Raw genomic sequence first — 24,873 nt, 5'->3', positions numbered from 1 at the left:
CATTCCAGATCTGATTTCGCATCCTGTGGGATTGCAACCTCCGAACCTGGTAAACCTCAAGCTCGTGGCTTGGTTGATCCAGTTCCACTGATGGCAAGGACTCCCGGCATCTCATCACCAGTAAAGGCCATTCTGGTAGTGGCTCACAAGACTGCTGCCAGGAAAATTTACAGTAGTAAATGGAAGCGTTTTTCTGTCTGGGCTAAGGACAAGAGCTTAGATCCCTTTACCGTCCCTATTCTGGCGGTTCTTGATTTTCTGTCACACATTTTTCATCAAGGAGCCAGTGCATCTACAGTTAAAGTACAATTGGCAGCCATTTCCCATTTTCATGTAGGGGGTGGGCTGGGATCTTTAGCTTCTACGAAGATATGCAAAACCTTCTTGAAAGGTATTTTTCTATTGAAACCACCAGTTAAGACTGCGGTCCCACCATGGGACCTAACTTTGGTTTTGCAAGCATTGACAAGCCCACCTTTTGAGCCTGCCGCCTCAGTTCCATTAAAGTTCTTATCATGGAAAACAGCCTTTCTAGTTGCTATTACTTCAGCCAGGAGGGTTTCGGAACTTCAAGCCCTTTGCATGAAACCCCATTATCTAATCTTGCATAGAGATAGAGTGTCTCTCAGGACTAACCCTTCCTTCTTACTTCGGAGTCAAGTATTAATCAGTCGATTAATTTACCAGTGTTCTTTCCCAACTTTCAGAACAAAGGGGAATACAAATTACACAAGTTGGATGTACATAGACAACTACGTTTTTACTTGCACAGGACGAAGGATACTCGCAAGGCAATTGTTTGTGTCCTTTGCCAAATCTGCTCTGGGTAGAGCTATTACCAAAGTTACCTTAGCAAGTTGGATTTCACAGTGCATCATTCATGCGTATGTAGCCTCAGGTAAACCTGCTCCTATCTGAGTCCATGCCCACTCAACCCGATCCATAGCCACATTAGCAGCCTTCTGGTCCAGGGTTCTCCTGGACGACATATGTTCAGCAGCTACGTGGTCCTCTTCCCATACATTCATTTCTCATTATAAATTGGATATGATATCCAGGAGTAGGGCTTCCTTTGGCTCCACGGTGCTTCGGAATGTCCTTCCTTGAGGGGCCTCCCAAGGTTTTAGGTAGCTGGGGACTGTCCCACAGGTTGCAGAGCAAATGAAGTAACTACTTCAGATAAAGAAGTTATGTACTCACCATAACGTTCCATCTGAGTAGGTACTTCATTTGTCTGCAACCGACCCCCCCCCCCCCATGCCCCCTAACCATTATCGTGGTTCCTGATCATGATTGAGATTATTTAATGTGTTTAGGCATTACTTGGTCCTCTGTCGAGGGTCGTAGTTGTTAGATTAAGCAAACTCGATCTGAGGAAAGGGAGCATGTAGCAGGGAATTGTGGGTAAAGGGGAGGAGCCAGGAGCTCAGATATTTTAGCTAATAAAGCTGCCGGCTTGGATCCGATACCCACAGGTTGCAGACAAATTAAGTTACCTACTCAGATGGAACATTATAGTGAGTACATAACTTCTTTTTCATCGTGTTTCACTGTTGCAGTCATTACAATTGGGTTATCCTGCTGGCAGGCTATCCACAGTCGGCCTGAATTCTAAAGTCTAGGTCCGGCGTCAGTTGCTGTCGCCTCTTCCCTGACATCAGTGTGCCAGGGGTATAAAAGATGCAGCCGACTCCATTTTCTTCAGTCTTTCTTGCCGCGCAGTGCCCGAAGCAAAAGCAGTTCGCAAGTGCCGGTCGGCCGACTCCTGAGATTTTCAAATTCGAATTTCAGATCCAAAGTCTTCATTAAAGCTACGTACCGTATTGGGGAAACTTTTTTCTTGCTCCAGGCCGATGTCAGAAAAAGTTAATAATTGTATTTCTTGTGGGAAGCATATACCTCATAAGGATTTTCACTCTTACTGTATTCCTTGCCTAGGCCCTGATCACAACGTTGCTAGTTGTCGGTTTTGTGCTAGATTTAACCAACGCACTATTAAGCGTTGGTACGATTTTGCATTTCATTACTTTTGCAGAAGATTCAATTATATAATGCCATCAGAACAGCCGACTACCGGAATTTATAAAAAGCGCAACGAAAAAGAAAAGGACAGGCATCCGAGGTCCAAAACTGACGACGAGGCTCCCGCTAGGCCTGTCGCCGGTTCTCAGTGAGGCACTTTCGCAGCCCTGACACCCGCTACCTCAGAGCCACAGGCCGCACCCAACTCCCACGTGGAGCCGACTAGGCCACTGGAAACTCAAGGTATTGGACACTCGGAAACTATCCCTTCAGATGGGTCCGGAGCCACTGAGCAGATATCGGCTTCTGAGGGTGTTTTCAGGCCTACACAGTTATATGTGAAACCTACTTCAGCTTCAAAAGCAAAGACTAAAGCAGTTCTAAAGACAAAGAAACAAGTACAGCATTCTTCTGCACAGGCCACCATGCCTAAAAAAACAGATGCTTAAAATGGCCGAAGACCTAATTACTTTGATCTGGGGTTCCCATCCCCCACCTGATAAGAGGCCTAGCCAAGAGATAGAATACAAATCTTCAGACTAGGTTTCCATTTCCTCTGATTCCTCTTCCGACCAGGAATATTCCATTCCTCCCTTTGAGGATTCGGATGCTGAAGAATCTATCCATTCAGCCTCTCCTCCTGAGGATTATTCTTTTGGGGAGACTGCATACTATGAGGGAGCATTTCCACTGGGAGAGCCAAGATTACTCAGAATCCAAGAAAAGGCTCAGAGACTTCCTTTTATTACCTCAGCACAGGCCCCTTGCTATTCACCTGTTTTAGACATTGTAGATGTATTTTCAGAGTCCAGTCTATCTCCAGACACTCTACCACCAGCCCCTGTTAAGCCAGACAGATACTACAAGGTTCCTGATTCACATAAATTTCTTTATAAAAACCTGCTGCTGACCCAGAAACCATCTCTCAGGGTCCCAAAGGGGTCAAGGCTTCCACTGCAAAAAACCCTATCCCCTCTGATAGGGACTCTAGGGCCCTGGACAGATGGGGGGAAAAAGATTTATACTTCTGCTACCTTGGCTGTAAGAGCTTTAAATTGCCAATTTCGTATGCTTAAATATCAGCAATGTCTTATGTCACGGTTTAAACAGAAAATGCTAAATTCAGAATCTGCAGAAAACAAAGAAATGCAGGATTTATTGCATGCAGCTGAACAAGTAGGAAAGAATACTTTGCAATGTGGTTTTGATTCTCTTGAGGCCTCCTGCAGGGCCACTGTTACGGGTTCTGTCATTAGGAGGCATGCTTGGTTAAAAGAACAGAATCTCCCTGTTCATGTCAAAGCAAAACTATTAGATGCTCCATTACAGCATGTTACTTTGTTTGGTGTTAAAGCAGAAGAGGTGTTGAAGAAAATGGAGGACAAAGCTAAATCTATGAAAACAGTCAAGGATTTCTTGCAGGTACAACCTCCCAGATTTAGCAGGAACCGGCCTACAAAGAATTGGTCCTTTCCAGTGTCAGAGAGGCCACAAAGAGGCAGATACAGACGCCCCAGAGGCAGATCACAGCCCCAAGGCTCATACAGGCCTAAACAATGGGGTGCTTCTACCTCCAAAAGCGGAGAGGAAAAATTGCAGCCATACAGGAAACAGTCTCAATGATTTTCCCCTGCCAGCACCAAGCACTTATCTTCTGGCAGCCCCTCTGGGGGGAAAACTAGCACTTTTTTCACAAAATTGGCACAAGGTCACCCAGGACAAATGGGTCCTAAATATCGTATCACAAGGCTACAGGTTCCACTTTCACACCCTGCCAAGGCCAAACGGTATGCCAGATCTGCCACACAATGGGCAGAGGCACAAAAACAAGTTTCATCCCTCATGGACATGAGAGCTATTCAGGTGGTACCACAGCAAGAGCAGGGACTAGGATTCTACTTCAGGCTATTCTTGGTGCCCAGAATAGACAAAGCCTGGAGACCAATACTGGACCTGTCTATCCTAAACACATTCCTGGATATCCCAAAATTCAAAATGTTAACTCTGCAGCAGCTTCTGCCCATGCTGGACAAGAGGGCTTGGCTTGTGACTTTAGACCTAAAAGAGACATACCTGCATGTCCCAATCAGACAGTCATGCAGAAGATACCTCAGATTTATAGCTGGCTCAATGCATTACCAATTCTCTGCACTGTCCTTTGGCTTATCTACTGCGCCCAGGGTCTTCACAAAATGCCTGGCACCAGTGATTGCTTTTTTTAGACAAAGAGGAATACAAATATATCCTTACTTGGACGACTGTCTTATTCAAGCAGAGAACAAGGACATTCTACTACAGCATCTGGCGTTTGTAAAAAGATTATTAACAGGTCTAGGGTACACAGTAAATGAAAAGAAATCAAAACTTGTACCCTCTTAAGAGATAATATTCCTGGGTACAAGCTTAAATACAACCGCCCAGATGGCTTGTCTCACAGCAGACAAACACAGACAACTGACTACTTTTTTCAAAATGTTGGCAACAAAGACCCAGTTATCTGCAAGAAAAATTCTGCAGGCTTTGGGCTTCATGGCATCCTGCATTCTGCTAATTCCATATGCAAGACTGCATATGAGGAAACTTTAATGGTATCTAAAAAGTGTTTGGACACAACATTGCCACAGCCTGGAAACAATAATTACCCTCATTCCCTGCCTGTAACAGGAGCTTCGATGGTGGGCAAAAAAACCTGTCACCACAACAAGGGACAGCCATTCACCTTACACACAGCCAGGCAGACATTGACAACAGATGCATCAGATTATGCCTGGGGGGCCCATATGGCAGGAAGATATTTTCAGGGCACATGGTCCACAAGTCAAATGCATCTACATATCAATCAAAAAGAGATGCTAGCTGTTCAGAACACCCTAACAGCCTTCAAGGATCTACTTCACCCAGGACAACTACTGATAAGGACGGACAGTACTACAGTTATGTGGTACATAAACAAGCAGGGAGGCACACATTCCTACCCCCTCTACAGACTAGCCATGAACTTGTGGGACACAGCATTGACTTACCAAGTACATCTGCAAGCACAATTCCTGCCAGGAAGGACAAATACTCTGGCAGACGAACTAAGCAGAAACCTAATGGATCCCCATGAGTGGAAATTGGATTCACAAGTCTTCACCATGATAACAAGGAACTGGGGATGCCCGGACATAGACCTATTTGCCTCTCCTCACAACTTCCAACTACAGAAATTCTGCACAAGGCCTTATCACAAGCAAGCATGGAAAGTGGATGCTCTATCTTTCAGCTGGAAACACCTAACGGTATATGCCTTTCCTCCTCTGCCTCTCTTCCCCAAGGTACTCCTCAAGGTCAGAGAAGAGAAACCAAAAATGATACTGATTGCCTCAGACTGGCCCTGCCAGCACTGGTACGCAATCCTAAAGAGCTGATCTCAATGCCCAGCTTGGACTTTACTCAGTACCTGCATGGAACCTCAACTATGTCTTGGAAAAGCTCACATTGCCTCCGTTTGAACCATCCTCTGCAGCTGATATTAAATTCCTATCCTGGAAAACAGCTCTGCTCCTAGCAATAACCTCTGCTAGATGAGTCTCAAGAGTTACAGGCACTCATGGCTGTGGAACCTTTTATCATTTTCCATCCTGACAGGGTTTCTCTGCGCGCAAACCCTGCATTTATGTCTAAGGTAGTGTCTACTGTGGCTCTTAACCAAAGAATTCATTTGCCTTCCTTTTATCCAAACTCACAGAATAAGGGTTAGAGAATTCTGCATTCTTTGGACATTCACAGGCAGCTACGCTTCTACTTGGACAGAACTAAAGCTTTCAGAAAGACCGAACAACTTCTAGTAGCGTATGCTGCAGGATCACAAGGAAAGCCTATCTCTAAGCAGACTATTTCAAAGTGGATAGGTCACTGCATTCGTTTCTGCTATTCACAGCATGGCAAATCAGTGCCTAAGGGCATTAGGCCACATTCAACCAGAGCAGCAGCCACTTCAGCAGCCTTCCTCAGAGGAGTACCAACCAAAGACATCTTAGAGGCTGCAACTTGGAGTTCAGTGCATACTTTTACAAAGCACTATTATTTGCTTCTCTACTCTAAATCCACGGCTGGATTTGCCACTGCAGTTCTGCAGGGCCTGATAGCCTCCCCTAATCCTACTTAGCACCAGCCTCCCAACCTTCGCTGTGGGATTCAACCCAATTGTAATGACTGCAACAGTGAAACACGATGAACATAGTACAGTTGTGTACCTACCATAAATGTAGATGTTCGAGTGTATTCACTGTTGCAGTCCAGGTTACCCTCCCACCATCCCCCTTTTCCTTTGCTGGGACTTATCTGTACTTCTCTATTCTATACAACCTATGTAGTATATTTGCTTGTATATGAAGGAAAAGTTTTTTGTGCATGCATGCTTATTGGCATAATTTAGCCTACCATTTTAGGAGCACCTGACATCTGGGGCAAGAAAAACTGAAGAAAATGTCGTCTGATGCATCGTTTATACCCCTGGCGCACTGACTTCAGGGAAGAGGCGACAGCAACCGACGCCAGATCTAGGCTTTGGAATTCAGGGCGAATGCGGGTAGCCTGCCAGCAGGATTTAATGCATTCTGCTGAACAAGTTGGAAAACATACTTTGCAATGTGGTTTTGATTCACTAGAGGCATCTTGCGGGGCTGCTGTCACTGGGTCTGTCCTTAGAAGGCATGCTTGGCTTAAGGAGCAATCTTTGCCAGATCATGTTAAAGCTAAATTGCTGCATGCTCCCTTAAACCAAGGCTGCCTGTTTGGCAACAGAGCAGAAGTACTTAAAAAGATGGAGGAAAAAGCTAAATCTATGCAAACTGTTGAAAGATTTCCTGCAAGTACAGCCTCCCAGATTTAGTAAGCATTGGCCCTCTAAAAATTGGTCCTTTCCTGCCTTTTCCAGGCCTTCAGTCCAAACCCAGAACCAGCAAAACACCCATGCTTCAGTCCCATGGTACTCACAGGACTAAGCATTTGGGGGGGCCCTCCCACTTCCAAAGCATGGAGTAGTAAGACTCCCCCTAAGGTAAACTTTCTCAATGACTTAACTTTAAATCTTCCAAGCCCTGCACAACTGACTGTTCCTTTAGGGGGATAGATTGCCCGGCAGGTAAAAAATCGGGGACTCATTACTCAGGACAAATGGGCTTTAAATATAGTTTCCCAAGGATACATATTCCACTTTCACTTCTTACCAACCCCAGACGGTTGTCCAGATCTAACCCCAAATCAGAGGGCAGAGGCTCAAAAGCAAATTCTCTCTCTCTCAAGCATCAGGGCTATTCTTCGGTTCCATAAGAGGAAAGGGAACAAGGTTTCTACTCAAGACTTTTCCTGGTGCCCAAAAAAGACAACTCCTGGCATCCTGCCCTGGACCTCTCTATCCTAAACACATTTTTGGTGATCCCAAAATTCAAGATGCTAACTCTTCAGCAGCTGCTTCCTATGCTAGGCAAGGATGCCTGGTTGGCAGCACTGGATTTAAAGGAAGCCTACCTGCACATCCCAATAAGGGAATCTTGCAGAAGATACCCACGCTTCAAAGCAGGCTAGATGCACTATCAGTTCTCTGCACTGCCCTTTGACTTATCTACTGTGACCAGGGTATTCACAAATTGCCTAGCTCCAGTCATTGCATTTTTCAGGCAAAGAAATATCCAAATATATCTATACCTGGACGATTGTCTAATTCAGGCAGAAAGCCAGGACATACTATTGAATCATCTGACATTTGTACATAATTTGCCAACTTCTCTGGGGTACACCATAAATGAAAAGATATTACATCTTGTACCCTGCCAACAAATTGTATTCCTGGGAGCAAGCTTGAACACAACTTTCCGGATGGCTTTCCTCACGCCAGAGAAGTAAGTTAATTTGACAGCCTATTTCAAACAACTACTGGCCACAAAGACCCAGCTATCTGCAAGGAAAATACTGTAAGCCCTGGGGTTCATGGCCTCCTACATTCTTCTAATTCCATATGCGAGACTGCATATGAGGAAACTACAGTGGTATCTAAAAAGCCTATGGTGTCAACATTCTCAGGCTCTAGAAGCAATGATTCCTGTCGTACCTTGTTTACAGATAGTTCCTTTGGTGGGCAGAGGCCTGCCACCAAAACAAGGGACTGCCATTCACTCTAACCCCTGCCGCCCAAACCCTAACAGCAGACGCATCAGACTATGCATGGGGGGCTCACTTGGCAGGGAAGTGCATTCAGAGCAAATGGAACCCAAGTCAAATGCACCTGCTTATCAATCAAAAAGAAATGTTAGCTGTACAGAATGCTCTTACAGCCTTCAAGGACCACATTCTTCCAGGGCAATTATTGGTAAAGACGGACAACACCACTGTTATGTGGTGCATAAACAAGCGGGGGGAACCCACTCATATCCTCTGTGCAGACTAGCCATGGTTCTGTGGAACACAGCCTTGAGCTACCAAGTGCACCTACATGCTAAATATACTGGCAGATGAACTAAGCAAAAATCTCATGGACCCACACGAGTGGAAACTGGAACCAAAGATATTCAACATGTTGAGAAACAAATGGGGGAGCCTAGATATAGACCTGTTTGCCTCCCCCCAGAACTAGCAATTGGAAAAATTCTGCACAAGGACTCCCCACAAACAAGCTTGGAAAGTGGATGCCCTGTCCTTCACCTGGAAAAACCTATCAGTTTATGCCTTTCCTTCTCTGCCTCTCCTCTCCAAGGTATTACTAAAGATCAAACAGGACAAACCAAGGACAATACTGATTGCACTTTTGCGCAGTGTGTCACTGCTGGCACCTGCCTCAGACCCCTGCCTCGCTGTCCCAGCAGGAGGGACAGATTCTGCACCCACAGCTTCAAACCCTGAACCTGGCAGCCTGGCTAATTACCTGATCTCTCCATTACCATCCCTCAGTAAGCAAGTGTTGGATGTCATTCTGGAGGCAAGGAGGCTTAGTACTAGAAAATACTATGCTGAAAATTGGAAAAGATTCTGTTCCTGGAACCAAACTCAGGGGATTGGCACAGCAGAGCCCAATTTACCTCAGATTCTTCAATACTTAACTGAGATGCTTCACAAGGGCCTCTCCTTTTCCTCCATCAAAATTCATACCTCAGCCATTTCAGCTCATTACAACACAGAACCCACTCCTCTTCTCTCATCCACTGCTGAAGCAGTTCCTCAGAGGGGCCAAAAACTTGAGACCACCCAGGAGAGCCCCTACTCCAGCCTGGGACCTTAACTTTGTATTAGAAAAACTCACTCTACCTCCTTTTGAGCCTGCTGTAAATGCAGAGTTGAAATTCCTTTCTTGGAAAACAGCCTTCCTTTTACCCATCACTTCAGCGAGAAGGGTGTCTGAATAAAAGGCCCTCATGGTAGTGGAGCCTTTCATCATTTTTCATGCGGACAGGGTGTCCCTCAGGACCCAGTCCCTTCTTCATGCCCAAGGTGGTATCCAGTGTGGCCCTTAATCAGTCCATTCATTTGCCAACCTTCTTTTCTAATAGACCAAACAAAGGGGAATGAATACTGCACTCCTTAGATGTGCAAAGGCAACTTAGATTTTATTTGGACAGGACTAAACATCTCAAGAAATCTGAACAACTACTGGTTGCATTTGCTGCGGGGGCAGAGGGGAAGGCCATTTCAATGCAAACCATTTCTAAATGTACTGGCCATTGCATTAATTTCTGTTATAAGCACCATGGAAAACCTACCCCACAGGGGATTAGACCACATTCAACCAGCCTTTCTCAGAGGTGTCCCCACCAGGGACATCCTAGAAGATGCTACCTGGAGTTCTGTACATACCTTCACCAAGCATTACCTTTTGCCAATTTTCTCTAAATCCAGAGCTGGCTTTGCCACTGCAGTCTTGCAGGGCCTTATAGTTGGTCCTAATGCTATCTAATTTCCTTCTCCCGTCCTTAGCTTTGGGAATCTACCCAAATGTGATGACGGCAACAGTGAATACACTTGGACATTTACATTTATGGTAAGGGTACACAGCTGTACTTTCTTTACACACCTTCACAAGCATTACCACTTACCTGTTTTTTCTAAATCCAGAGCTAGATTTGCCACAGCAGTCTTACAAGGCCTGCTAGCCAGCCCTTATACTTTTTGACTACCTCCACCCTTACTCAGCTTTGGGAATCAACCCAAGTGTGATGACTGCAACAGTGAAACACGAACAATGTTGTACAATTGTGTACACTTACCCATAAATGTAGCTGTTCGAGTTTATTCACTGTTGCAGTCCTGGTTACCTTCCCTCCATCCCCCTGACTTTTCTAGACTTTCTACCTATCCTCATTTTGGCCATATCTTATGGCTGTGGTATTTTCTTTATACTGGAAGTATTCCACACCATGTAATTGCTTCCTATTTTGGGGGCCCCTGACATCTGGGGCAAGAAAAACTGGTTTAATGGCTTCGGCTGCATGTTTTATACCCCTGATGACCTAACGTCATGGAAGAGGCGACAGCATCTGATGCAGAAATCCCAAGAGACTGTTATTCAGGCCGACTGGGGGCTACCTGCAGGCAGATAACCAAAGTGTGATGACTGCAACAGTGAATACACTCAACATCTACATTTATGCTAAGTGTACACAACTGTACTATATGGATCTCTTCGCCTCCCCCATGTTTAGACAGCTCCCAACCTTCTGTTCCAGGGTACCTCACCCAGAGGCTTTGGAAGGTGGATGCTCGCTTGATTTCCTGGATGGAATGTATACCTGTGCATTCTCATCCCTTCTGTCTCATATAGAGAGTCCTAGTGAAAATTCAGAAGGAACTGCCTAAAATCTTGCTGGTGACTCCCTATTAGCCAAGGCAGCACTGGTTCCCTCTTCTGTTTCACCTACCCAGGGGCAGTCACCACAAGTTACCCCACCAAATGGACCTACTCACACAGGACAAGGGAATAGTCCTACACCCCCCCAACTGTCCACACTGAACCTCACACTGTGGGTGATAGGGCGCTGATTCCCTTCAGACGCCTGTACTCACAAGACGTGATCCAGGTTCTGCAGGAGGCCTGAAAACAGACTACTGGAAAATCCTACCTGTCCAAATGTAAGAGATTTTCATTGTGGTGTCTAACCTGCAACCACTGAGAGTAGAGCCTCCAGTGGTCTTGTCTTATCTGTGTGACATTATGAAGTCTGGATTTTCTTATTCCTCCATTAAAATGCATTTGTCTGCCATCTCTGCATGTCTGCCTTTACTACTTCCTCTAGCTTCCAGGTTAGATTTCGAACTCTTTCTGAGTGGAGCACTTATCTCAGACCCCCAAGGAAACCCATTCCCTCCTTTAGATCTTAACTTTGTCCTGGAGAAATTGACGTTCCCAGCCTTCAAACCAGCCAAATACTGCTCCTTCCAACACTGCACCTGGAAGACTATACTCCTGGTGGCCATCACATCAGCCTGACATGTCTCAGAAGCAAAGGCCCTTATGGCAGACCCCCCCCCCTTCACAGTCTTCCACAAGGACAGGATATGCTTGCGCACTAAACTCTCATGCCCAGAATGGTCAATGAGCTGTCTTTAAATCAAACTATAAATCTGGCAACTTTTTTTACCTTCTCCACAGAACAAGGCAGAGAGAGGATGCTTCATTCCCTAGATGTTCACAGACAGCTCGGGTATTACTTGGCCATAAACAAATCCCTAGGCAAATCAGACAGGCTTTGTCTTTTGCCACCCAAGAGCCCTGGGGTCAACCTGTTTCCATGTAAACCATATTCTCTTGGATATCTAAAACTATTTTTTGCTGTTACAGTAGTCATGATAAGAGTCTCCCAGCCCCAATTTAGGGCTCACTCTACCAGGGCAGTGTCCTCCTCTGGGGCATCCTTTAAAGGATTAGACATGGCTGCTGTCCTCGAAGTAGCTTACATGGTCCTCTGTTCACACTTTCACTAGGCACTACAAACTGGACTTGGTCTCTAGAGCCAGGGCAGGATTTGCCAGAGCCATCCTCCATGGGTTTGTAGAAAGTGCTTCTGGTCCACCTCCCCTTTCATAGACAGGAACTTTTGCACTCTCCCTCCTGTCACATATACAGCAGTTTATGATTAGAAGGACATAGTATTGTTGTCCGAGATTGGTACAACTCAACCTGCCTTTACTAAAATAGCAAAACACTAACCATACTTTGTCAAATACCTTACCTTGACCATTGATGCAGCACAGGATGTTAACTCATGTACCACATTTATATAATCCATTCAGCATATTGTTCATAATTTTTCATCTTTAAGAATAAGAAAATCCAGACTTCATAATGTCACACAGATAAAACAAGACCACTGGAGGCTCTACTCTCAGTGGTTGCAGACACCACAATGAAAATCTCTTATTGCCATTGAACCACATTCATAAATCCAGTTCAGTACACTGTAAATCCTTTTGCATCACGACCATCATATCTGCATCAAAGTTGCATATTTAGTAAAAACACAGAGGCATCAGGTGGATTAAATGGCCTCAGCCATGTGTTTATTGCCAATTACTGCCAATGACCTTTTCTACTATAAACCAATTATTTTGAGATGTGCGCAAGGCAGGAATGTCAGGGAGGCCATTTCTTTATTTCATAGCATTGCCGTAAACCTACTGGACGAACAGCTCTGTCGATGTCGGCCCTTTCTGATTCATCATACCCACATCATAAATTTTTTCACAATTCCTCTGGGCCGCCTTAAAATCTGCCAAGGAGCCATGGCCAGGCTAAGACCCCTGGCAACAATCCCTCGGGCCTACCCAATGTAACCCTCCTGACCTATCCTGTCCCTGCCTGTTTCCCACATCTGAAACCGGAGTCCGAGCTGACCTGCCATGGACAGATGACTGCTTGCTGTGACTGGCTTGCCAGCCGTTGTGTAAGAACTTACCATAACCTTAGATGTTCTTCTTTTCTGTATGTTGCTGTATAGTTTCCCACCTAGCCTTCCCCCTCACACTTGTCTGATTCCTGACTTTTGGAGTACCCACTCATGAGTCACCGACTCTGGCAGCATTCAGTTCTGAGGTGGATGCGTGCTGACATCTGCTTTATACCAAACATCCATTTACAACCGACATCAGAGAAGTGGTGTTGGACTTCGCGCCCACCCTTGCAGTAGCATTTAACTTTTGTATAACGGCCGGATGTTTGAGAGTTCACCAGTGCAAACTCCCTAATGATATGAATACAGCAGCATATAGAAGAAAAGGGCATCTAAGGTTATAGTAAGTTCGAACATAACAGTACTTTTCCCCCTACTTCAATCTCTTGTCAAGGGCAATCACCACAAGTTGCTTCACAGGGTGGACCTGCTCACAACAGAGAGGATCTCTCATTCACCTGCACGTGGTGATGCTTTGCTTAACCCGCTGGGTGATAAACTTTTAATTCCCTTCAGACACCGATACACTGAGGACGTGCTGTCTGTCCTGCAGGCGGCCAGAAAACCTAATACCAGGTGAATCCTACATTTCCAAATGGGAAAGGTTCTCCAAATGGTGTCTCCAAAGACATAGGGTCCCCTTTCAAGCAGATGTTCCCCTATTCTTAACATATGTGCGAGAGCTCATAAAATCAGACCTGTCATACCCTTCACTGAAGGTGCACTTGTCTGCTGTCCCTGCCTGCTTACCTCAGGAATCCCCTCTTCTCTCCAGATTGGATGTTAAACTATTCCTAAAAGGGGTCCTGCACATTAGGTCACCAACAAAGCCTATCCTGCCACCTTGGGACTTAAACAATGTCAAAGAAAAACGTACAATTGCAACATTCAAGCCAGCCAGCTCTGCCTCCCTACAGATGTGCACATGGAAAACTGTCCTACTGCTATCTCTTACATCAGCCAGAAGGGTTGCAGAATTACAGGTACTTATGGCATCTCCACCCTACACTGCCTTCCACAAGGACAGATGGTAACCCTGCACACCAACCCTTCTTCATGCCCAAAGTGGTCAGTGAACTTTCACTAAACCAGTCCATTCATTTAGCCACCTTCTTTCCGTCTCCTAAGAAATGACACCGGGCAAGGCAGTATCTAAGCAAACTATATCTTGCTGGATAAGGAAAACTGTGTTTCTGCTATTCCTACCATGGGAAACAATTACCTCATGGGGTCAGGGCACATTCTGCAAGATCTGTAGTTTCTTCTGGAGCCTTCCTCAAAGGCTAGACACTATTTCTATCTTTGAGGCAGCCACCTTGTCCTCAGTACATACCTTCACCAAATATTACAAATTGGACCATATTTCCAGAGCCAGGGCAGGGTTTGCAAGGGCAGTCCTGCAAGGATTCCTAGAATCTACTTCCTCTACCCTTCCTCCTCCTCAAGCTGTGGTACTCTCCCACAGTAAGAATACTGCAACATGAGAATATATAAAGCCACACAATAGTTGCGTAAAATCTTACCATAACCATAGATGTCCTTCTCTTCCATGTTGCAGTATTCCTTCCCTCCTGCCTGTCCCCCTTTATGACATTCATCTGTCCAGAGGTCATCATTGAGAACTACCTAGACCTGAGTCAGAGTGGGCAGTTAAGTACATTTCACCTGTCTAGAGGACATCATTGGCACTACCTAGACTACTGTCTGACTGGGTAGTCAATTCTGAGGTGCTTGCAGATGTCGCATTTAAGGCCCCTGGTTTATGGCCTTGCATGTGACGTCTCACACAGTAGCAGCAACCAAGCTTGAGCTTTTGTATAGGAGCTGATATTTGGGTTGCCTGAGGTGGAGGATCCCACAGTAAGAATACTGCAACTTGGAAGAGAAGGACATCTATGGTTATGGTAAGATTCTATACAACTATTCTTTCCTTGATTGTCACATAACTGCTATTGGAAGGAAATAATTTTTCATCATACAGCTTGTATCTAAAGGTGTATGGCATTCAGGTTCAGGGATGTAATATTTCCACTGGTTTTGGCACTCGTAAGGCTGGTTGAGTATAGTTTTGGAATGTACTTGTCACAGTTGGAACAACCACAGTCCTTTCTTACTAGGAAAATCAAGGTCCTAAATCATAAACACTGTGCAGAGACAGTCTAAAGCTTTGTCCTTCCTACATGCGTAATACAGGCTTCTGAGAGGTGACCTCTGCCTGGCGCATAGGGCCTCAACACACCCTATCCTGTCAGACCTGTTACACATTCACAAGTTCATTAGTGGCATAAATACCCACTCGAGGTTTCTCAATATGTTAAAGGGGTAGGTATGTAGCACAGAATTTTGTATCTGTAGAACTGTCTTCACTTCATGTATTTCTGTTAATGTAGTCAAATGTAATCTGGATGAATGGGTGGGTAACTGCAGCTTCATACCCCCCCCCCACCAGTTTAGCACCCTTGTCCCTCCTAGATAGGGACAGCATGTAAATGTCCCAAAATATCCTTGTTCTGCCTCTCCCTGTTCATTTTTATACACAAAAATATGAGGATTAAAAACTGCCATGTGACTGTAATACTAGGTATTTTCTTCGTGTTTCGCTGTTGCAGTCATTACATTTGGGTAATCTGCTGGCAGGTTGCCCTCAGTCGGCCTGATTAACAAAGTCTTGGGTCCTGCGTCTGATGCTGTCCCTTCTTCCATGACATCAGGTTGTCAGGGGTATAAAACATGCAGCCGACGTCATTACATCAGTCTTTCTTGCCGTGCAGTGCCCGAAGCAGAAGCAGTTCGCAGGTGCCAGTCGGCCGACTCCTGAAATTTTCGTTTTTGAGTTTCCGCTCCAAAGTCTTCAACTTAAAGCTAAGCACCCCATTGGGGAAACTTTTCTTGCTCCTTACCGATGTCAGTAAAAGTTAATAATTGCATTATTTGTGGAAAGCAAATACCTCAAAGATTTTCACTCGTAATGTATTCTTTGCCTAGGCTCTGACCACAACGTACCTTACTGTCGGTTTTGTGCTTTATTTAATTAGCGCACTATCTGTCGTCATATTTTTGCCTCTCATTATTTCGGTTCTCGGTGTAATTATCCAGAAATGATGTCGATTAGCCATCCGACTACCGGGATTCCGAAAAAAACGCAAAGATAAAGACAGAGACAGGCCGTCGAGGTCCAGAACTGCCAACAACGCTTCTCCTAAGCCAGTCGCCAGTTCGCCGGTACTCAGTGAGGTGCTTTCGCAGCCCCTGATACCCGCTATTTCTGATTCACAGGCCTCTACTGAGACCCATTCGGAGTCCATTATGTCTCAAGATGCTTCACCTATGGAACCCGTGGATGTCTCTACCTTGGATGGGTCCGGAGCCGCTGAGCAGGCACCAGCTTCTGAGGGTGTATTCAGGCCTCTACAGACTTTAATATTAAATTGACACCACCTTCGTTACTTAAGGCCTAAATTTCGATCCATGTCTGAAAAACTGACGCACTGGCCACGTGTCCAGGCTCCTATGCCTAAAAAACAAATGATTAATATGGCTGAAGATCTAATTTCTCTAATCAGGGGTAGTCAATCTCCCCCACCCACCCACCCAAGAGGCTTAGGGCTGAATTTGATTATGAATCTTCTGATCAGGATTCTGTTTCTTCTGACTCTTCTAATGGCCTGGATTTGTCCATACCTACTTGTAAGGATTCTGATGCAGAGGACTCCATTCCCACTGCTTCTGCTCCTGAGGACTTTTCTTTTGGGGAAACCTTACATGCTTTGAGGGAGCATTTCCACTGGGAAAGCCAGTAATTTTCTGATTCAAAAAAGAGGCTTAGGGATTTCCTGCTTCTTAACTCAGCATAGGCCTTTGGTTATACCTCCTGTACTAGACATTGTTGTTGTGTTCTCGGAATCCACTTTGGCCCCTGATTCCCTGCCTCCAGCTCCTAGTAAATCTGACAGATACTACAGGGTTCCTGAGTCCAAGTTCCTTTTCAAAAATCCTGTTGCAGATCCAGAAACCATTTCTCAGGGGCCCAAGGGCATTAAGGCTTTTACTGCTAAAAATCCTACCCCTTCTGATAAGAGATTCCAGGGCGCTGGATATATGGGGTAAAAAGGTTTATACTTCTGCGACCTTGGCAGTCAGAGCATTAAAGTGCCAGTTTCATATGTTAAAATATCAACAACATATTGTTGGACTGCTTAAACAGAAAATGATGTTGATTCCTGACTGTGTGGAAAATAAAGATTTACAGGATTTAATGCATTCTGCTGAACAAGTTGGAAAACATACCTTGCAATGTGGTTTTGATTCTTTAGAGGCCTCCTGCAGGGCTGCTGTTACTGGGTCTGTGCTTAGAAGGCATGCTTGGCTTAAGGAGCAATCTTTGCCTTATCATGTTAAAGCTAAATTGTTGGATGCTCCTTTAAATCAGGACCGCCTGTTTGGCAAGAAGGCTGAAGAAGTTCTAAAAAAGATGGAAGATAAAGCTAAATCTAAGCAAACTGTTAAAGATTTCTTACAAGTGCAACCTCCAAGATTTAGTAGGCATTGGCCTACTAAGAATTGGTCCTTTCCAGCTCCTAACAGATCCTCTCAAGCCAAACCCAGACACAGCAAAAATCCCAGGTTTCAGTCCCAGGGTACTCTGAGCTAAGCAGTGGGGGGCCTCCACTTCCAAATCTGGAAATAACAAGACATCTTTTACAGTAAACAGTCTCAATGACTTCCATTTTAAAATTACCAAGCTCTTATTTTTCAACTGATCCTTTGGGGGGAAAGATTGCTCTTCATGCAAAGAACTGGGAACTCATAACCCAGGACAAATGGGTTTTAAATATAGTGTCCCTTGGAATACCATATTTCCCCACATTGCCACCACCAAACAGGTGGCCAGACCTGCCCCCGAATCAGTGGGCAGAGGCTCAAAAACACGTTCTTTCTCTCTCAAGCATGGGGGCCATTCAACTGGTGCCAGAAGAGGAAAAGTGACAAGGTTTCTATTCAAGGCTTTTCCTGGTACCCAGAAAAGACAAATCATGGCGTCCAATCCTAGACCTGTCTACTCTAAACACCTTTCTGGTAATTCCAAAATTCAAGACGCTGACTCTTCACCAGTTACTTCATATGCTAGTCAAAGACGCCTGGTTGGCAACTCTAGATTTAAAAGAAGCATACCTGCACATCCCAATCAGGGAATCTTGCAGAAGATACCTACGCTTCAAAGCAGGCTACTTGCATTATCAGTTCTCTGCACTGCCCTTTGGCTTGTCTACTGCACCCAGGGTATTCACAAAGTGCCTGGCTCCAGTTATTGCATTTTGCAGGCAAAGAAATATTCATATATATCCATACCTGGACAATTGTCTAATTCAGGCAGAAAACCAGGGCATACTTTTAAATCATCTGGCGTTTGTAAAAAGGGTTCTAACTTGTTTAGGGTGCACCATAAACAGAAAGAAATCACAACTGGTACCCTGTCAACAGATTACATTCCTGGGTGCAAGCTTGAATACAACTGCCCCAATGGCGTTCCTCATGCCAGAGAAGCAAACTCATTTGGTAACTTACTTCAAACAAGTGGCTACAAAAACCCTGCTGTCTGCAAGACAAATACTGCAAGCCTTGGCGTTCATGGCCTCCTGCATTCTTCTAATTCCATATGCAAGACTGCATATGAGGAAACTACAGTGGTATCTAAAAAGTCTATGGAGTCAACATTGTCACAGCCTGGAAACAATGATTCCGGTCATACCTTGCCTACGCCTGGAGGTCCTGTGGTGGGCAGAAGCCTGCCACCAAAACAAGGGATTTCCATTCACACTACCCCCTGCCACCCAAACCCTACCTACAGATGCATCAGACTATGCGTGGGGGGGGCTCACCTGGCAGGGAAGTGCATTCAGGGCAAATGGAGCCCAAACCAAATGCACCTACATATCAATCAAAAAGAAATGTTAGCTGTACAGAATGCTCTGACAGCCTTCAAGGACTACATTCTAACAGGACAACTAATGGTAAAAACGGACACCACGATTATGTGGTACTTAAACAAGCAGGGGGGGGTACACAGTCCTACCCCCTCTGCAGACTAGCCATGGCATTGTGGAACACAGCCCTGAGCTACCAAGTGCATCTACAAGCTCGATTCCTGCCAGGAAAAATTGAATACACAGACAGACGGACTAAGCAGAAACCTCATGGACCCACACGAGTGGAAACTGGAACAACGGATTTTCAACATGTTGATGAACAAATGGGAGGAGCCCAGACATAGATCTATTTGCCTCCCCCCAGAAGTACTAGTTGGACAAGTTTTGCACAAGGACTCCCCACAAACAAGCTTGGAAAGTGGATAATCTATCAGTCTACGTTTTTCCCCTCTGTCTCTGCTTTCCAAAGTTCTACTAAAAGTCAAACTGGACAAACCAAGGATGATTTTGATTGCTCCAGACTGGCTGCGCCAACACTGGTACCCCCTCCTGCGCAGTGTAATGCAGATATCTCCACGGCACCTGCCTCAGACCCCTTCCCTGCTGTCTCAGCAGGAGAACAAATTCTGCACCCTCAGCTTCCAACATTAAACCTTGCAGCCTGGCTAATCACTTAAATTCACCCTTATCCCTCAGCAAACCTGTGATGGATGTCATCTTGGAGGCGAGGAGACCTAGTACTAGAAAATCTTTTATGCTGACAAATGGAAAAGATTCTGTTCCTGGAACCAATCTTTAGGGATAAGCACAGCAGTGCCCAATTTACCTCAGATTTTGCAATACTTAACTGAGATGCTTCACAAGGGCCTGTCTTTTTCCTCCATTAAAATCCACGCCTCAGCTGTTTAGCTCACTATAACACGGAACCTCCCCTCTTCTCTCATCATCCGCTCAAGCAGTAACTTGGGGCAAAAAACCTGAGACCACCCAGGAGAGCTCCAACCCCTGCCCTGGGACCTTAACTTTGTTTTGGAGAAACTCACTGTACCTCCTTTCGAGCCAGCTGCTACTGCAGACTTAACATTTCTTTCTTGGAAAACAGCTTTCCTTTTAGCAATCACTTCAGCTAGAAGGATATCTGAATTACAGGCCCTTATGGCAGCGGAGCCTTTCATCATCTTTCATGCGGACAGGGCATCACTCAGGACCAGTCCATCCTTCATGACCAAGGTGGTTTCCAGTATGGCTCTTAATCAGTCCATTCATTTGCCAACCTTCTATCCCAGTCCACAGAACAAAGGGGAACGGATTCTGCATTCCTTAGATGTGCACAGACAACTAAGATTCTACTTGGACAGGACTAAATCTCGAAGAAAATCTGAACAATTGCTGGTAGCATTTACTGCAGGGGCAGAGGGAAAGGCTATTTCAAAACAAATCATTTCTAAATGGATAAGCCATTGCATTAATTTCTGCTATACGCACCATGGAAAAACTCATCCCCCAGGGGATCAGATCTCATTCCACCAGGGCTGCATCTACTTCTGCAGCTTTTCTCAGAGGTGTCCCTACCAGGGATATCCTAGAAGCTGCTACCAGGAATTCTGTGCATACTTTCACCGTGCATTATCATTTACCAAGTTTCTCTAAATCCAGAGCTGGCTTTACCACTGCTGTCTTGCAGGGCCTTATAGCTGGCCTTAATGCTGTATAAACTCCTCCTCCCAACCATTGCTTTGGGAATTTACCCAAATGTAACCACTGCAACAGTGAAACACTAAGAACATAGTACAGTTGTGTACACTTACCATAAATGTAGATGTTAGAGTGTATTCACTGTTGCAGTCCTGGTTACCCTCCTTTCAGCCACCTAGATTTTCTGACTATACCTCTACTTTCCTTTACTATGCTTAAAAGCTTTTTTTTGGTGTATTTGCTTATGGTTGGAGGTATACTTGTGTGTTTTTGTGTTTATTTGCTCCCCATTAGGGGGCACCTGACATCTGGGGCAAGAAAAACTGATGTAATGACATTGGCTGCATGTTTTATACCCCTGACGTCATGGAAGAAGGGACAGCATCCAATGCAGGACCCAATACTTTGTTAATCAGGCCGACTGAGGGCAACCTGCCAGCAGATTACCCAAATGTAATGACTGCAACAGTGAATACACTCGGACAACTACATTTATGGTGAGTGTACACAACTGTACTTTCTTAATATTCTCACTGATAAATAGCCTACTAAGTACTTAAGAACTTTTGTACTGTGCTGCAAGGTTAGAGAGAGGTTGTAAAGTAGTTTGAGCAAAAACAGCAAGTGCATTTTTCCAAAATTCATGATAAATCTTAGTGCAGACACTGCTGAGTAAGAGTACGTTTTTTGAAGTGTCAGTTAATAGCTCTTTGGTTTGTAGTGAACTTTGTAAATCTCTTTGAGTGTTGAAGAGGATCTGTTAGTACTCAAATGACTGCAGATTGATGATCTTAGAGGGAATAATGCAGTTCAGCTATTTTTATTGTGTTTTTATTGTGCATTTATAACTGCTGTGAATGGGGTACATCAGCTCTTAAGATTAGTGCAGATTAGGATAATTCAGGCAAAAGGTGAAAGATGTCTCACTTGTACAGCTGCCATTCTGCTTACATGATTATTGGGCAATTTTTTTTTCTGTCATGATTTTGTAAAGGGGATTAGAAATTAAATTTTGTAAACTAGGAGACCAAGCTGTAAGGCAAGATGATGTTATGGGGCCCTTAATTTTTGTTTTTGTGGTAAAGTGTATAAGAAAGCCTTAGTGATTTTGATAAATTAAAGTAGCTCTGCTTACAGAGATGCAATGGATTGTTTGTTTCTGGTATAGCAATGTCTGACTTGTTGAAGTTTGGCCATACAACTAGCCTTTGCCTGCACTCTAGTCCCTTTTCTTTATTAATGAACTACCGCAGTAATTGTTATGAGTGCCTGCAGCAGTGTACCCTCATGCAACTGTTTGTGCTACAGTAACCAGCAGTTCCCTTTTGATTATTTTTATTTTAGGCCTTGCAACATCTTTCTTTCATGAAAAGAACATCAATATTACAAAAGACTTGCTGGATCTTCTTGTGGAAGCAAAGCAGGAGGTACCATCCTGGTTAGAGAACATGGCATATGAGCAGCAGCACAAGAGCAGTAGTCGTGGACGTTCCAAGAGGTAACTGTTTAAAGTGGTTTTGTATGGTAGATTGATGGCTGTAAATTTGGCCACTAGTACCTCTACTGGCTGTAAGTTTAAGACTTGTAGTATGAATGGAAAGGATTACCATTTCAGAAACTTGCATGCTGTTCTTTATGGAGGAGGGTTTTTCATTTGCTTATTTAGAGTGCCATACAGATAAACATGTGAAACCTTTCCCACTTTGTAGTATGTTTGCAAATGTTTTCTTCCCCCTCATATTGTACTTGATGCATTGAAATGAGCCTGCAGTGTTTTAACTTTCTGATGTCCTTCTATTCCTATGTTGCAGTATTCTTGTTGTGGGATTTTCCGCCTCAGGCAACCCGTACATCGGCTCCTATACAAAAGCTTCAGCTTGGCTGTTGCAGCTGCGTGGGACGTCACACGTAGTGCCATAAACTAGGTTCCTTAAATGTGATGTCTACACGCAAAGACCTCAGACCTTTTCAGCTGCAGATGACCGCATTGTGTGCTTTGCTCCTTCAATGCAAACATCTAAAAAGCTCAGTACCCTGTTGGATTTTTTCTTCTATTATTTTGCTAAGCTTGGTTTGTTGTACCTGGCCATAGCCAATGTCAGCAATAAAGGGTAAATGCCAATGCGGGTGCCAGATTCCCCATAAAGATTCACATGACCGCTGCATTTTTTGCTTAGGCTGGGAGCATGACCACAACACCTGCTCCATTTGCCCCACATTTGTACCCAAGATGCTGCACAGCCGTCTGGCCACCCTTAATCTTTATTTGGAGAAACAATGGCTTAAGCATTTAGCCCTTAGGATGGTTCCTAACTCAGAGGCATCGACAGAACCTCTGCGTAAAAAGGCCGAGTTTCCTAGGCCCTCTTCCTCTGCCCCTCTCCTACCGGATGCCCCGCCATCTTCCGATTCATAAGTTGAGGGGAGGTCGGAAGAACTGTCAACTTCAACGGTGACCTTTGTGGAAACTGTTTTGCAGCCAACTTACCGGCATGTCCCTTGAGCCAGCCCAGACCCCGATGACTATCGTGATTGAGGGGGAGCCAGACTTAACAGAGCCTCCGACCAGGATCCCTCCTCTGGAAGCTACTTCTATTATTTCGGCTTCTGACTTTAGGCCTACGCCGAAGTCCACTCCATCCAAAAGAAAACAAAAGGCCAAACATTTGATCCATGATTAAGGAAGGTCTACCTGACTGGCAGTCCTTCACTTCCTCCTTGATGCAGGCCTTTATGGCCCTCAGGGCTTCAGCCTCATCTCTCTCTACTCTACCACTGCTAAGCCCTAGGCCTGCTTCTGCTTCTCTCCTCCATCCAACTTCTCAGGATAGGGAAGAAGAGCAAGACACTGATTATTCCTCTTCTGAGGAATCCATCTCTTATACCTCACAATTTGCTTCCCCTCAGGAGTACTACTCCCCAGATGAAGAATCTATTGAGGGAGACTCTCCTCCAGAGGATATTACATTTGGTGAAACTATCACCAAAATGAAAGAATATTTCAAATGGGACATCTCTCAAATGTCTGAAACCTAGAAAAGGTACTTTGAATTGTTACAGGTAGAATCCCCTCTCACCTTCTGCTATCCCATCTGTCATCCCTGCATACTTGGATCCTTTTTCCTCTGCATCTAAGACCGCAGACCCTCAGCAACCTGCCCCTAAACGCCCAGACCGCCTGCTTTTACAAGGTGCCTGAGGGTCAACAATTTCTCGTCAACCCCCCCCCACCCCCCACCCTCGGCAGACCCAGCTGTGATTGCCACATATCCAGACAAACAATCCAGACTCATTCCATCTGCCTCACTCTTACCCACTGACAAAGATAGCACATCTATGGATAGGATTGGTAAGAAGGTTTGCACCTCTTCCACTTTGGCTTTTAGAGCCATCAGCTGTCAAACTCATATGACCAAATTTGCTTTGGACCTGGTCTTTGAAGTTGCCACCTTGCTAGCCAGTACTCCTGACTGCCCCACTAAAGCTGACATCTCTTCACAACTTTCTCTGGCTGCCCAAGTAGCCAGACAACTCTGTCAGATGAAGCTGTGATGCTGCAGAGGCTTCTGCCCGCTTTGCAGCATCTGCCTCTGTTCTCAAGAGATATTCCTGACTTAGACTTCAGCACCTACCAGAGGACTTTTAAGTCTAGGGTCTTGGATGCCCCCTTAGACCCCAATTTCCTCTTTGGAAAACAATCTGCAGATCTGTTCAAGAACCTGCAATAAAAAAAGTAAGGGATTGCACAACATAAAACATTTATTGGTGTCCCCATCCCCAAATGCTATAGGACCTTACTCAGCCAAGGCCACTTTTGTCAGGTGTAACCCAGCCCCTGCTGGATCTACCTCTTCCAGGCCTAAAAGAGGTACCAGAAGACCAACCTCTTCCAGGACAGCTGCCCCTCAGCCTCCCCCTAGGCAGCCCTTTCAACACAGGAGGCTCCAACAATGCGTGACTGCCTTGCCCCCCTACCTGCCCATCTGTCTCACTGCCTGCCCTTTTGGAAGACCATCACCACAGACGGATGGGTCTTGGCTATCATCTAAAAAGGATACTTCCTTTCCTGGAAAGAAAGGCCACCCTTAAGTATTCCCTTTCCCCCCAGAAATCAAAGGCATCTTTTGCCACAAGTCTTGACAGACCTTCTGAACTTGGGTACCATAGAACCTGTCCCCTCAGGACAGGAAGGAAAAGGCTTCTATTCTTGACTGTTCCTGGTCCCCAAAAAAGACTGACCATGGAGACCTATTCTAGACTTTTCCTTCCTAAGTCTTTTCTTACAGGTACCCACCTTCAGAATGCTGTCG

At 45.0% G+C, this 24,873-nt stretch overlaps 1 protein-coding gene across 2 annotated transcripts in view; it reads left to right on the top strand.

Moving 5' to 3' along the window:
• Positions 1 to 24,873, top strand: part of DDX3X (DEAD-box helicase 3 X-linked) — a 1,864,809-nt gene that overhangs the window by 1,679,000 nt on the left and 160,936 nt on the right. For both annotated transcript variants that reach the window (XM_044072327.1, XM_044072326.1), the window contains exon 16: positions 21,908 to 22,061. In XM_044072327.1, the coding sequence (XP_043928262.1) occupies positions 21,908 to 22,061 (154 nt within the window). The remainder of the gene's footprint in view (positions 1 to 21,907; positions 22,062 to 24,873) is intronic.

Source organism: Protopterus annectens, chromosome 5.part0 (assembly GCF_019279795.1).
Source record: "Protopterus annectens isolate FY-2018-M chromosome 5.part0, PAN1.0, whole genome shotgun sequence".
Lineage (NCBI taxonomy): Eukaryota > Metazoa > Chordata > Ceratodontiformes > Protopteridae > Protopterus > Protopterus annectens.
Note: the sequence above shows the minus strand (reverse complement) of the source record. Positions and strands in the feature narration are given on the sequence as shown.